At 38.9% G+C, this 14,489-nt stretch overlaps 2 protein-coding genes across 2 annotated transcripts in view; one reads left to right on the top strand and one right to left on the bottom strand.

Moving 5' to 3' along the window:
* The window catches only part of VEPH1 (ventricular zone expressed PH domain containing 1), a 300,978-nt gene that overhangs the window by 201,499 nt on the left and 84,990 nt on the right, over nt 1-14,489 (bottom strand). The window lies entirely within an intron of this gene.
* Nucleotides 1,980-13,229, top strand: PTX3 (pentraxin 3). Its single transcript, XM_075202046.1, has 3 exons — nt 1,980-2,361; nt 2,686-3,108; nt 11,822-13,229. Exons 1-3 carry the CDS (start codon nt 2,253-2,255, stop codon nt 12,430-12,432), a joined length of 1,143 nt encoding a protein of 380 aa, XP_075058147.1. The 5' UTR covers nt 1,980-2,252; the 3' UTR covers nt 12,433-13,229.

Here is a 14,489-nt window from a genome sequence, read left to right on the forward strand (position 1 = left end):
TCCCCCTCCTCTGCTCTCTCTCCCCATCCTCTGCTCTCTGTCCCCCTCCTCTGCTCTCTGTCCCCCTCCTCTGCTCTCTGTCCTCCTCCTCTGCTTTCTGTCACCCTCCTCTGCTCTCTGTCCCCCTCCTCTGCTCTCTGTCCCTCTCCTCTGCCATCTGTTCCCCTCCTCTGCTCTCTGTCCCCCTCCTCTGTGCTCTGTCCCCCTCCTCTGCTCTCTGTCCCCCTCCTCTGCTCTCTGTCCCCCTCCTCTGCTCTCTGTCCCCCTCCTCCTCTGCCCTCTGTCCCCCTCCTCTGCCCTCTGTCCCCCTCCTCTGCTCTCTGTCCCCCTCCTCTGCTCTCTGTCCCCCTCCTCTGCCTTCTGTCCCCCTCCTCTGCCATCTGTCCCCCTCCTCTGCTCTCTGTCCTCCTCCTCTGCCCTCTGTCCTCCTCCTCTGCCCTCTGTCCCCCTCCTCTGCCATCTGTCCCCCTCCTCTGCTCTCTGTCCTCCTCCTCTGCCCTATGTCCCCCTCCTCTGCCACGATCCCTCTCACTTAGCCCATACTTACCAACTTTACAATGTTGGTATCCGGGAGCCTGCGAGGGAGGTGGGCGTCATGGGGGGCGGGCCTCCAAAATCTGCGTCATTTTGGACCCGCCCCCGTGACGGCATGATGCAAAATGCGTCATTTGACAGCGGGGTCGGGGCCAAATGCCCCGATTCACCAGGAATCGCGGCATTTGTGACCTAATTCTGCCCACTTCACTAGGAAGTGGGCAGATCCGGGATTTTGCCACACTCGCCCGGGAGTCCGGGAGACTCTCTCAAAATGCGGGAGTCTCCCGGACATTCCGGGAGAGTTGGCAAGTATGACTTAGCCCCGCGCCAGGCGCCAGCCATAGAGGAAAGAAAGAAAACAGAAACCTACCAATCCGCGCGGCGCCGGGACCCAGCAGCCTCCTCTCTCCCGCAGCTGTCTGAATAACGTCAGTGACAGCGGTGGGAGAGAGGAGGCTGCTGGGTCCTGGCGCCGCGCGGATTGGTAAGTTTCTGTTTTCTTTCTTTCTTCTATGGCTGGCCCGCAACACCCAAGTGACAGCGCCGCGGCACCCCTGGGAGCCGCGGCGCACACTTTGGGAACCGCCGATCTACGGTGTGGTGAAGCCTAGCACAGGATTTTTTACTTTTTTTCTGTTTCATGAGCTGTTATTAGGTAGTTAGCATTGATGCCAGTGTCAGAATTGTCACACGCTGAAACCAACCAGTCATTTGCTGAATCAACTAAATTTGCAGTGAGAGATTATATATATTACACTCCATTGACAGGAAAACAGTGAGTAATAAATGCTAATTAAAAACCATTAAGGTCAGTCATTATCTATCCATTTATAAAATGTTGGCAATATAGCTATTTCCTGCTAAAGATATGTTAGGATAATAGAAAATGATTCAGCTGTTGATTTTGCTACTTCTTTGTTTCTTTGCCGTAACAGAGAATTAGAAGAAGAAGGAGAAGAAGAAATGGATTGCTATGTAACACAGATGCTAGACTAGATAATTCATTCCATTTGGACATATTGTGTAGATTTTACACGATTATGACGTACAGAATGGTGTCTCTTATTACTCATGTCCAAAGGATGAAAACACAACAGCAACTTTAAGTTCTATGACCAGTCACAGTTTAATTTATATGTTCTAGTAGCCACATAACATATATTTATATAAAATTACGTTTCAACTTACTAAGTCTTTAAGGAATTATTAATATATGAAATATTGGAGTTTCCTTAACAACTACAAAAATACAAGAAACAAACATGGATTGAGCAATATACATTGGCAGAAACATTTTCACCAAACGTAAATTGTAAAGCTCACATGGAGTGAGGAAATATCCAGTATGTTTTGTATTTACAATCCCCCAGTGATTTATGGTACCCCATGAAAGTTTCCCCATTCTTTTACTGCATGGTTGAATCCACCCACCATAGGAGCCATTAAGCATTGCTTGTGTAACTGCCATACCTCCGACTGCTTCCACCCCTTATATAGACTCTTATTACATTACATCATATTCCACAGAATTTTACCACTGAGCAATACTGCAATTTCATTCTGATTCACCTTGCTCTCTTATAGCATTTATTAAGGGGCTCCCTCCTCAGTCTTAACACAGCCACGTTCTGGAATACTTTAGAGAACATCATTAAGACAAAAGGCAACTCCTGCAGTACTGAAGAGAGCTCTTTTCTGCTGACCTAAAAAACAACATGATGCCACTAAATATATTCATGTGTACTATTTGGTGCTTATCTTCTGCTCTAACTATAGTTGTACGAAGTCAAGAATTGGACAATCAGATTTTGGTAACTGGAGAAGGCAAGTCATTTTTTTCTTATTATTATTATTTTTATATAACTTTGAATTATACCAGTCTTTTCTTACTGCCTTGAAGCATCATATGCTGTAATAGTTACATTTTGTTTTTCTACTAATGCTAAACTTTTCATTGCATGGTAGTATTAGTTATTTATGAATTAACAATATAATTCAATGGATGTTAAATTGAAACATATATGTTTATTTTGTTCCTTGATAAGTCAAGCAATAGAAAGAGACTTATAATTATTTAATAATGTTGCAAAAAATAACAATAAGTCAAACAACTGGAGGCAATTATAACTTGTGCCTTTTACATTTTAGTTACTTTAACAGATTGCCAAGTAAAAGACGTTACAAAATGGGACAAGTTGTTTACAATGCTAGAAAACTCTCACATGAGACAGAATATGCTGATTCAGTACTTTGAAGAAGCTAAGTTGGACCTAACGACTGAGAGAAAAACAAATACAGCAGAGTCTTGTAGTAACTGCATTGAGAACATTACTTCAGAGATTTCAAGTTTACTGCAGTCAAAATGTCAGCCTGAAGTGGACACAGCAATTAATTTAAGCCTTGACATAACAGAGAGACTTGACCGCATTGAAAGTTCCTTGGCTGACCTAAATCAATCTAAAAGCTCAAATAAAGAAGACCCCGATAACACTGACATACAAGACACAAAAGAACTAATTAAGATTTTGCAGAAAACCCAAACATGGATCCAACAGTTCCGACTACCATCAGGTAAAATGAATCTGCTAGTAACAATAGTTCATTTGCAGCATGTAGATTTTTTTCATTAAATATGGTTTGCATGACTATACAAAACATGACTCAGGACTGGCAAAAGTATCATATAGCTGATATGGTATATATGCTGTGAGCTGAACTTTAAGATTTTACATGATATAATAAATAAAATATTATTTTAATAAGCATGTTGACCATATTGGCAATAGTTATACATTTGTTATTAATAATGACAGATGTTACGGTTTATTATTAATTTAGACATTTTTTTCATTCATTTAAATCCACCATTAACAGAGGATTACTAATTGTGTGTTTTAATAGGTTTGATAAATTAACGTTAATTTTTCTTCTTACTGGCAAAAGTCTTCAAATAACCTGTACCTGGCACAAAATTAAGAGGTCTTGGCACATAACTTGCATTGTGAAATGTTTCATTGTTGCAAACAGAATACATGCTTATGACAAATGACAAATGAAATTCCTCATCATATCCCATTACAATTGTACATTCAATACCTTGAGGTGTTTTAACACAGCTTTCAGGGTTGCCATTTGTATTTTTAGGTAATGTGGGTCTGAACTATATTCTATATTACTACAAAGCTAGCAGCTTCCTCTTAAATACATATTTATATTATACAAAGTGTGCCAGACAGATGGTGATGAGGGTACAGAGAGTTATGTCAGCATTGCAGTTTGCATGGATAGGTAAAAGTGCTGATTAATCCTGCTCATGACAAATTACATTTCATCCAGTTACCCTTTGTTTATGACTCAGGAATGCAAAAGTAAACTCTTCATAACTCATAGGCAAGAGATTGAATTTCTAAACGCAGTAGATATGATAAGAATAATAATGTGTAATTTCATATTTCTACATTTAGGAATAACATCAGGATATGTAATCTGACTGCTCAAGCAGTTGGAAACTATGCAGGGGGCCTCTTTAGCTCAGCAGTGCTACAGAATTGTATTGCATATAGCATTAGCATGCTACAAAAGAGGATATCAAAAACAGAACTCTATAAAGATAGTTTGGGTGTAGGGTATTGGGGACGAGTGACACAAGGGTTTTCATTGGTTCATCTGGGAGTGAAAAAAATCTAAATGAACAGGGAATAATTGCAGATAGATTCTTTCAGACTGCCCATTTACTGAAGATCATCATCATCATGATCATCATTTATTTATTTATATAGCGCCACTAATTCCGCAGCGCTGTACAGAGAACTCATTCACAATAGTCCCTGCCCCATTGGAGCGTACATTCTAAATTCCCTAACATAGACACACACTCACACACAGACACAGAGGGAGACAGTCAGACAAGGAGACAGACAGAGAGAGACTAGTGTCAATTTTGATAGCAGCCAATTAACCTACCAGTATGTTTTTGGAGTGTGGGAGGAAACCGGAGCACCCGGAGGAAACCCACGCAATCACAGGGAGAACATACAAACTCCACACAGATAAGGCCATGGTCGGGAATCGAACTCATAACCCCAGTGCTGTGAGGCAGAAGTGCTTACCACTAGGCCACTGCGGTGTTCTTAGATTTGTATTGTAAAATGCAAGAACCACTCAATGTTCTCACTTGATCCCTCTGTTCTCCTCTGCACTTGAGATATATGCCCTGGCTTCTTGTGTCACAACACTTTGTAATTGTCCTGGGTTGTTAGTGCACATCTCTTACTCAGCGTGAAGGGGAAAATATAGTTAAAAACATAGACAGGATGTTAACAACCTGATAAAATAAAAGTTTGATCTGTTAAATATAAAAACACAAAGAATTTTAGGCACGTGTAGTTCCTTTGTCAATATATATCTGGAAGTGTACTGTATTGTCAGTGACATCACCTTATCAAAATATTTTGTGAATTGTAATGAAGAATCATAGGTGTCCAGCTGGCAACAAATCAATACTTGGATACAGCTGGCCTCGGTCATAGACAGGAAATGTTGTGAAGCACATACAGCGTTTAATGACTGTTAGAGTTTCTCAGTACACTGGGGGTTAAACATGATTACTCTTGAAACTACAAGTAATAAAAAAAATCTGTGGGCAGAATGCTAAAAATAATGAGTAACCCTACATCCCCTGTTCCCAGCTTTGTCCCCTGTTCCCCCCAAAAATAAATATGTTCTTTGGAAACATTTTCTTTTGATACTTGGCTCTATGAACACATAATTGGTGCTTAATGTAAAACACAAAAGCATGATAAGTCGGATTACTTTCAGGAAGTACAAGTCATTATGTGACATTTGCCTCCAGCATTTAGAGTATTGCATTTGAGACAATTCATGTAGTTTGACAATTACTCTAGATGTCAGTCATTATGGTAAGAGCATAGGTTTCAGTCACTTTGATTAAACTTGCAACATTTTACGCTTTTTAAACTCCAGAAAATGCAAAAGGTCTCTGATGAATTAACCCTAATTCATCTAAGATTATGTTACACAGTGCCAAAAAAGAATTGTTGCAATGTATGTGCCAGATATTTTAACAAAAAATATGCCTTTCAGGAGAAGATTTTACAAACATGTGGTCTGGACAAGACATAATGTTTATATATATGTTTATATAAGGGAAATTATAGGTTTGCGATGGATCAAATGGTCTTCTAAATAGTATATATTTTCCCAGAGCAGTTTATAGACAATCCATAAACCAGCAATCTCCAGATGTACTCTATTTATTTGGCTTGATTCTATTGTGGATTATAACCAGAGCTGGCTGAGAAGCAAGTAGACTACTCTGTTGATTTGTTAATTTTATATTTCACAATATCTTGTGGTAGATGAAATTGGCCCATTCTCTGTTTATTTTTCCAGCAATGCAAAAATGTAGTCATACAGACTGGCCAGGATTTACCTGTCGGGCAGTTAGTATGCCTGGAATTATATTGAGCTCTACTATCATCCTCAATACTCACTGAGGCACTAGACATACCAAAAACAATAACTGTTGTGTTCCAGGTGCACTTGGTGCATCAGTGAGCAGCAAAGGAAGGTTTACCATAAGGATCAATTATTTATAATTTAATAGGAGTACTAGCTAAGTCACTGATTGAACCACAGATAATCATCATCAACATCAACATTTATTTACATAGCGCCTGCATATTCTTTAGTGCTTTACAATTGGGAACAAACAGTGTAATAAAACCATACTGTGTAATACAGACAGAGAGGTAAGAGGGCCCCTGCTTGCATGCTTACAATCAATAGGATAAACTGTTGCTGTTTTACCTATTGTTTACAAGCTCTAATTTTCAGAGACCTAGAGGCACCCTTTATTGGCTAATTCAGTAGATTTTTACTACAAACTTTCAATACTAACTAGATTACATTATAGCATGCTAGTTGTAGAGAACTACCTAGTCTTAAAAGCTTGCAATTGAAATATGCTAAAAAAAACAAAACAAAACTTTGCTATAACTGATAAATGTAATGTAATAATGTGCGCCGTTTGGCAAATTAATTTTGGCAAGCATAGTCAGCATTAGAAGTCTTCTATGTAAATCCAGCCAACAGTATTGCATATGAGTTCAAGCTGGTGTGCAGAGTCCATGTAGATATAATCTATAACTTTTGACCAGTGTAGGGACAGGTATAAGGAATCATCTTGGCACAGTTGACCAGCTTAAAGGATACCTCCACTTAAACCTTAATATGGTTGCTTGTTAATATTGGAATGTGTGGAACCAAAAATCATTGTCTAACACAGATGTAGACATTTTATAGTATGGAATATATAAAAGTTCTTAAACATGTTGCTTACTAGGGAAAGTATATTTTTTTATATACAAGTCATAGATTCATTGTGTGTGTGCCTGTCTTGAAGTCACTATACTAGCATATATATTTTTAAATGTTACTCAGGGACTTTTGAACTGAGGCTTTCAAAGAAACTTTTGCAACTGGTTTTGATTTCTCCCAAAACTTGGAAAAGAGCCAGTGGAGCTCTTAAGGGAGTTACTAATCACACTATAGTTGGTCTTTTGCAGAACTGTTTTTAATTTTAGTAAGACCTCGATAATCAAGTCAAAAGCCTGTTAATTAAATAGCCTATTTCAGACAGTGTTTCTAACATTCAGAACAGTATCTGAACAAAGTGGCCTAAAATGCATTTGGGAGTGGGAAATATTCATAATTACTCTATCTAAACAATCAAATGGAACATGTCATGTCTTCTCTAGAAAGTGAGTAAAAGTAGAATCCTTTATTTGTTCCAGTCACGAGCTTGGATAATTTAAAGCCACACAGGCTCTTTGTACAGGAAATGAGTCAGCCAAATTCCCTACATTGGCCCCCTGCAAGCTTCTTAAATGGAGTGATATTTTTTTAATTATGACATTAAGAAATGCTCCCATGTACTTTACATTTAGTTCAGCAAGCTTCTCATTTCTTTAGGAGGCTGCTTATCTTTGTTTAAATTATTGTAAGTGGCTGTGATTGAGCTTTAAAGAACATGTAACTTTACTTAATGTATAATATAGAGCATTTTTTTCTCCAATGAGACATGGTTCTATTTCATTAGATTGTTACCATGTAATATAATACAGTTTTATTTTGTGCCTCCATTAGAAAAACTACTTTTGCAGTCATAAAATGTTTTACCCTAGTTTATCACCATAACAGTGTTTAATCCTTTTGCTGCCAATTTGCTGCCTCAAGAGCACTTTTTTGCATTTTTACGCTCTGTCTGTTTCACCGGAAACAACGTGTTCATTTTTTACTCTACTCCAGTGAATTTTCTATTTTTCATTTGTATTACGCTCTGTTTTTGGTACCATAGTCAAGTAACATTTTTGGCATTATATGAGAAAAATGTCACAAAATCCTTCTTTTAGCTACTTTCGTTAAATTATTTAAATCCATTAAATATATTCAAAATGTAATTCAGCAGTACCAAACATGAACAGGGATACCAAATATGTGTAATGTATTTGAGCTTGGTCTATAGTTTGGGTCATAACAAACTATATAGTTACAAAGTATTTATGGACCTCATTTAGAGTCGGACGCAAAGTCCGTTTAAGAAGTGTAGAAGTGGGAGTGTGCCGCAGCTTGGTAGGGTATTATGAGTGACAAGCAACCCCAGTTGTGTCCCACTCTTAATACCCTATCGAGCTGCGAGCAGTTCCTGCAGCTAGCTAACGCTTGCGCCACCTAATTCCTGCCGTGCAGCTTTAGCCCTGTTTTAACGTGTGTTGCGTCTGTGCCCCACTGCAACTAGGATGTATTTACATGGTCACACCTTCACAATTCGGTGTTCCTCCCATTCTCTCGTAGTGAGTCGCAAGCTGTCACAAGTGTTAATTGCGTCCAAGATGCAGGCGGATATGGTGCTTTCTGCACATGCGTGGTAGTGCTTTTTTGTTGGATGCGCCTAAAATGGACTTTGCGTCCGACTCTAAATGAGGTCCTATGTGTTTATGAGTTAACATGCAATAGCATAGGCTTGGATGTCTCATAGACCCTTCACATGTTTCTTAAATATGCACATTGTAAAACCTAGACATATATTATGATGGTTAAACATTCCCACTGCTCATTCACAGTTTTTATGCATATCTGAAGTAAACATTTTTACAACACAGGTTTTTTTAAGATGGGTCCATGTAAAGTTATTATTTGAGTACTAAGCATTACGGAAATAAAAAATGTGCATATGCCGTATTTCCTAAATTCTAAGATGCCATAGATTGCAAGACACACCCTAAGAATGAGTCCTATGAATAAAATAAAACGCTAAAGACGCACCCGCGATTGTAAGACATGCCCCGGTTTTAGAGATGTTTATATAGGGTAAAGGGTGCGTCTTAGAATTGAAGCAATACGGTAAATTAAAACATAAACATCAACTCATTCACACATATATGTAATTTAGAGCTAGGTTGAATAAAAGATTCAGGGGTGGAACATGGCATTGGCAGCCCCCATATCATACCACACCCGTCTGAGACCCATACTCTGCTCTCAGAATTAAACAAACTACATATGTGGGGGTGGCTCTTCCGACCGGAGGCATGCAGGGTTGGGTCTCTTTTGAGCTTGCGTAGGTCTAGTGCTTCCATAATAAAGCCCAAAATAAGCATTCACCGCATATGCGCTAAATCCTGCACACACTCAAAAAAGCAGAGCAGGGGCATATAAGTTACACTAGCCTTTAAGGGATTTATCCACACAAAGATAAATATTAACTATATACTACCCATGGGCCGTACACAGTAAAAATGATAGTACTCACAACCAACTGCCTTTTGGCAATCCCAGAGCTAGCTTTCTTATTGCACCTTGCTGTGTGCAGTGAGGTTCAGTTTGAACTAGAAATGATTGACCCATACTTCCATACATAGCTTAGAGTACTATTCAAGCTGTGTATAGAGCGGTAGAATAACAAATTGTAGTTCACAGTGGACTGAATTGTAATAGATTCCACACAGTGAGGTACATAGAGAACACAGGCACCAGAAGTGACAAAAAGCACCGGCATTTAATAAAAAGAGGAAACAGCAGGGGGTAAGTACCATCATACCCAAAGGCAATACATATTCAATTTCTTTGACTATGTAGGGATATAACTAAATTGTTCTGTTGGGAATTACTTGAGCAGTATATTAAGAAACTCTAGGCATCAGCCTAAAAGCTTACTTCACTTAAAACTCAGTAAATAAAAAAAATACAATTACATTTACAAGGCTTAGAACCTAGTAGTCTATTATATATTTACTTAAATGTCATTTTTGTTTGATTAAATACAATATCTATTACAGTGTACACAATTCAGCCACAACATTAAAACCACCAGCCTAATATTGTGTAGGTAGCCCTCGTGCCAATACAGCTCTGACCCATTGAGGCATGGACTCCACAAGACCTCTGAAGGCGTCCTGTGGTATCTGACACCAATTTGTTAGCAGCAGATCCTTTAAGTCCTATAAGTTTCGAGGAGGGGCCTCCATGGCTCTGACTTGTTTTTCCAGAACATGAAGGGGTGTACTTGGTCTACAACAATGTTTAGGTAGGTGGTATATGTCAAAGAAACATCTACATGAATGACAGGATCCAAGGTTTCTCAGCAGAACATTGCCCAGAACATCATACTCCCTTCGCCAGCTTCTCTTCTGCCCATAGTGCATTATAGTGTCATCTCTTTCCAAGCACACACGCAGCCGGCCGTCTACATGATGTAAAAGAAAACATGATTTGTCAGAACAGGCCACCTTCTTCCATTGCTCCATGGTCCAGTTCCATTACTTATGTGCCCATTGTAGGCACTATCGGCAGTAGACAGGGGTCAGCAAGGGACACTCTGACTGGTCTGTGGCTATGCATCCCCATACGCAGCAAGCTGTGATGCACTCAGTGTTCTGACACCTTTCTATGATAGTCAGCAGCAACTTTTTCAGCAATCTGTGCTACAGTAGTGGGATTGGATCAGTGTGGTTAGCATATGTTCTCCACACGCATCAATGAGCCACCCGCCCCCCCCCCCCCCCCAGTACATTGGTTATCCTTCCTTGGACCACTTTTGGTAGGTATTTACCACTGCATAACAGGAACACCCTACCTGCCATTTTTTAGATGCTCTGATCCAGTCATTGAGCAATCACAATTTGGCCCTTGCCTAAGTCACTCAGATCCTTATGCTTGCACATTTTTCCTGCTTCCAACCCATCAACTTCAAGAACTGACTGTTCACTTGATGCCTAATATACTCCACTCCCTGACAGCTGCCACTGTAACAGGATAATCAATGTTATTCACTTCACTTGTCAGTGGCTTTAATGCTGTGATCGGTGTATACATCAGCTCATTTTGAACCATTTGAACTCATGGGATTATGGTATATGAAATAACTTCTCTGACACTTAATTTTCCTGATGTCAAAGTGCCAATAGATTTTCACTGTTAGTGTGGAAAATCATACATTTGGGGGAAGGACTCATATACCCATTAGTCTAACTAATGATAAATGCCAGGTTATAAACATTATACATGCTTTTAATATTGGTGGTGGTGCTGTAACCAAGGTTTAACCCAGCCTTGCATTCTAACTTTTTTGCACAGGAATGCTAATCTGCATGAAAATGGGCATGCAGAAGAATATTGGCCAGGTGTATTTTTAGAGAAGTTTGTACAGTCAATTTTGAGATGGAGCAGTCAGCACCTGACAATCGGAATAACAAGTCCTATAAGATGCAAATCATACATAAAAAACATGATCAAGTGCAGTTTGGCAGAGGTGCAGAGTGTAGAAAGTTCCCTGTCCATGCATGTTTAGACAATAGGAGCTAGTTGGTCTCAGAGTAGAGATTAAAACTGTAGCTGATTGAACTGAATCTGGCCAGGCGAGGTCGAGAGTTCCATAATTGGTGACCATAATTGGAGAAGTCTTAGAGGCATGAATGAGTGAGGCGTCAAGGTGTAGATTAAAGGCAGATCTAATAGATTTAGAAAAAAACATTTGCCAACTGTTATAGCAAGACCTTTCACATGTTAAACATTTGTATTTTAGCCACAATATTTGACTTGATATTACAGTGGGAGGGAAAGTACAGGTAAGGCAACAATGTATTATTGTTGGCAGTAGGAAATAAAGGTGGACAATTGTCCAATTACTCAATAATATCCATGCTGTGTGTAAAGATAAAACAATATGCATTTGCACTAACTTCACAATATTTGTCTTTTTCAGGATGTGATATAGCAATACTATTTCCAATGAGATCACCCAAAATTTATGCAAGCGTGCACCCTGCAAGCATGGCTCTCCAGGCCTTCACTGTCTGTGTATGGACTAAAGTGACAGAATCCTTGGAAAGAACCATCGTCCTTTCATATGGCACCAAACGCAATCCTTATGAAATACAATTATATTTGAACAAAATGTCTCCAGTACTGGTTATTGGTGGGGATAGTAACAAGATATACACTGACAATGTGCTGAAGCAAGGGGAATGGTCACACTTGTGTGGCACATGGGACTCTGAAGATGGTAGCACAGCATTATGGATCAATGGAGATAACAAGGCTACCGGTTATGACTTGGCCAAAGGTCATGTTATTCCTGATAGAGGTATATTTCAGCTTGGCCAAGAAAAGAATGGTTGTTGTGTAGGAGGAGGTTTTGATGAATCATTGTCATACTCTGGAAAGATTACAGGCCTTAATCTGTGGGATAAAGTACTCAGTGATGATGACATTATAAAGAACGGAGCAGATACTGGCTGCAGCATTCGGGGGAATGTTATTGGGTGGGGGACAACAGAAATCCAGCCACACGGGGGAGCTCAGTATATTCATTAGCAGTGCTAATTTCAAAATGTTGACACATCTTATATCAGATGCATTAAGATTTAAACCAAATGGCCAAGGATTTGGAACTCAACACATCAAAGTATTCTTATTTAAGTCATGTTTTCTTCTGTATAGGTTATGTCGATTTATCTAACTCACAAAGATGACTAATAGCATGCCAAATGCACATTTCTCCTTTTTCTACTGTATTAGTAAAGCAATAAGTAACTATGGGGCAGCACTAAGCTAACCAAAATGAACAGACTTGTCCTAGTAGTTTGTTTAAAATGTGAATAGCAGATTTGCAACAATGAACTAAGAAGACACCAATCTAATTGTAACCACTTGTTTTAATTAACCATTATATCTGTAATTACATAATAATGTACTATATTGTAAATTGCATTTGTAAGAACTACTATACTACTGTATTTTTGTAAAGGTGTAACATAGAGAAAAAAACTAAAGCTTTGTCATGCTGTTACAATTCTGCATTTCTTTGCAATGGAAGTAAAGAAACTTTACAATTCTGTTTACTTTAATTTTTGTGGAATATTACTTTGTCAAAATATCATTGATTTAGATTGTACAATGCCAATTGGAAAACATAATTTGAAGACGGTTACTGTTGGATATATAGACACTGTATGTTCAGGACTGATAATATTTTAAGACACAAGCTATTTTATTATTGTCACTATGCAACAATATCTCTTGTCCTCGTCAATGTTGTATTCAGTTTATTTTTTTGTGATTTCAAACATTTTTTCTATAAAATAAATTAAAACTATGTTTTATTTTGAAAATATGTTTAAATTATTCTATTTTTGTCCAACAGGTCTTTTAAATAGGGCCCTCTTAACAACATTTTGGGCCCCCGGGCAAAGTAGTGCACCGGGGCCCCTATATTTAAAAAAAAAAAAAAAAGTGATTATATATATGGGCCATGCAGCCCAGGGGGCCCGTCGGAGGCAGCACAAAAAAAAAACCTGAAAAAAAGAAGAGGAAAATACTTACCTTGCAGTCAGGTGGCGATCCGGCTCCCTCCCTGGTCTCCTACTCCGTCACGCTCCGCAATGGATGTCGGGCGGGCGTGTTGACGTCATGCCCGACATGCACTGCGAGTGCCCAATGGGAAAGACGGCCATGCTTTTAAAATGTCATTAGTAATGAAATGGAGAGTTTCATTATGATAAACCTGATATTTTAGGTTTCTGTATGCTCGATAATAATATGTTTTGTTTAAACGTCACTTTTGTTGTCCTGGGCTATACAAACCTCTCATTGCCGGTCATGTGCCTCATACTAGAAGCCTTTGCTCTAATCAGTGGTTGCTCACTATACATATATCCACAGCTCGTAGTATAATACAAATAATAGTCCCCAAATCCCATTATTTCAAGTCTTTACAGTTAGCTGCTGAACATTTATCCCGGAGTTACCGCTTAAAGTAAAACAACCCTTTTGTATCGATTGACGTAATTCCATTTGTGCCTGTTTATGTAAATTAAATGGACAAGAACAGTTGTTCTCGAGAACCACTCAAATAACCAGCAAAGGATCCTAAAGTTAAAGTTATAGGAAATGTCAATGGAAACCTAATAATGCCAAACAGGCCTTATCCTATGAAACCAATACCTGTCCTGTTGCACTGGCTGTGAGAAAGTGTGCATTTTGTGTCGACTCTGATCTCATCTCACAACTTCCTGTTACTTCTTCTGCTGACCAGACCAGGCTAATCCTCACATTTTGACCTGAACACTAAGCAAAAGGATCAATGTTAAATGTGGACACATATCTAGGTAGCCAAAAGAATGAGATCAGGTCATTTAACCACCGACTGAGCTCCCAGATATTTTCCATCAAGAAGCCTGTTAGTGTGGTTGGAAGATGACATCATACATGTGCCACTCATATGTCTGCATTTACAAACGTGTCTCTAAATAATCAAAACTAATCCCAATGACTTATTATTGAGCAATAGGTTCAATTTCATCCTCACATGCTGCAATATGAGACAAAGTCCCCTACTACTATACTGTTATCACATCATATTTGGCCAACAT

The sequence above is a fragment of the Mixophyes fleayi genome, chromosome 3 (assembly GCF_038048845.1).
Source record: "Mixophyes fleayi isolate aMixFle1 chromosome 3, aMixFle1.hap1, whole genome shotgun sequence".
NCBI lineage: Eukaryota > Metazoa > Chordata > Amphibia > Anura > Limnodynastidae > Mixophyes > Mixophyes fleayi.

Bases quoted from the DNA above. Each gene is read 5' to 3' on its own strand.
- PTX3 (XM_075202046.1), top strand. From the start codon at position 2,253: ATGATGCCACTAAATATATTCATGTGTACTATTTGGTGCTTATCTTCT. The intron at 2,362-2,685 runs GCAAGTCATTTT...TTTACATTTTAG, and splicing joins GATTTTGGTAACTGGAGAAG to TTACTTTAACAGATTGCCAA. The intron at 3,109-11,821 runs GTAAAATGAATC...TGTCTTTTTCAG, and splicing joins ACAGTTCCGACTACCATCAG to GATGTGATATAGCAATACTA.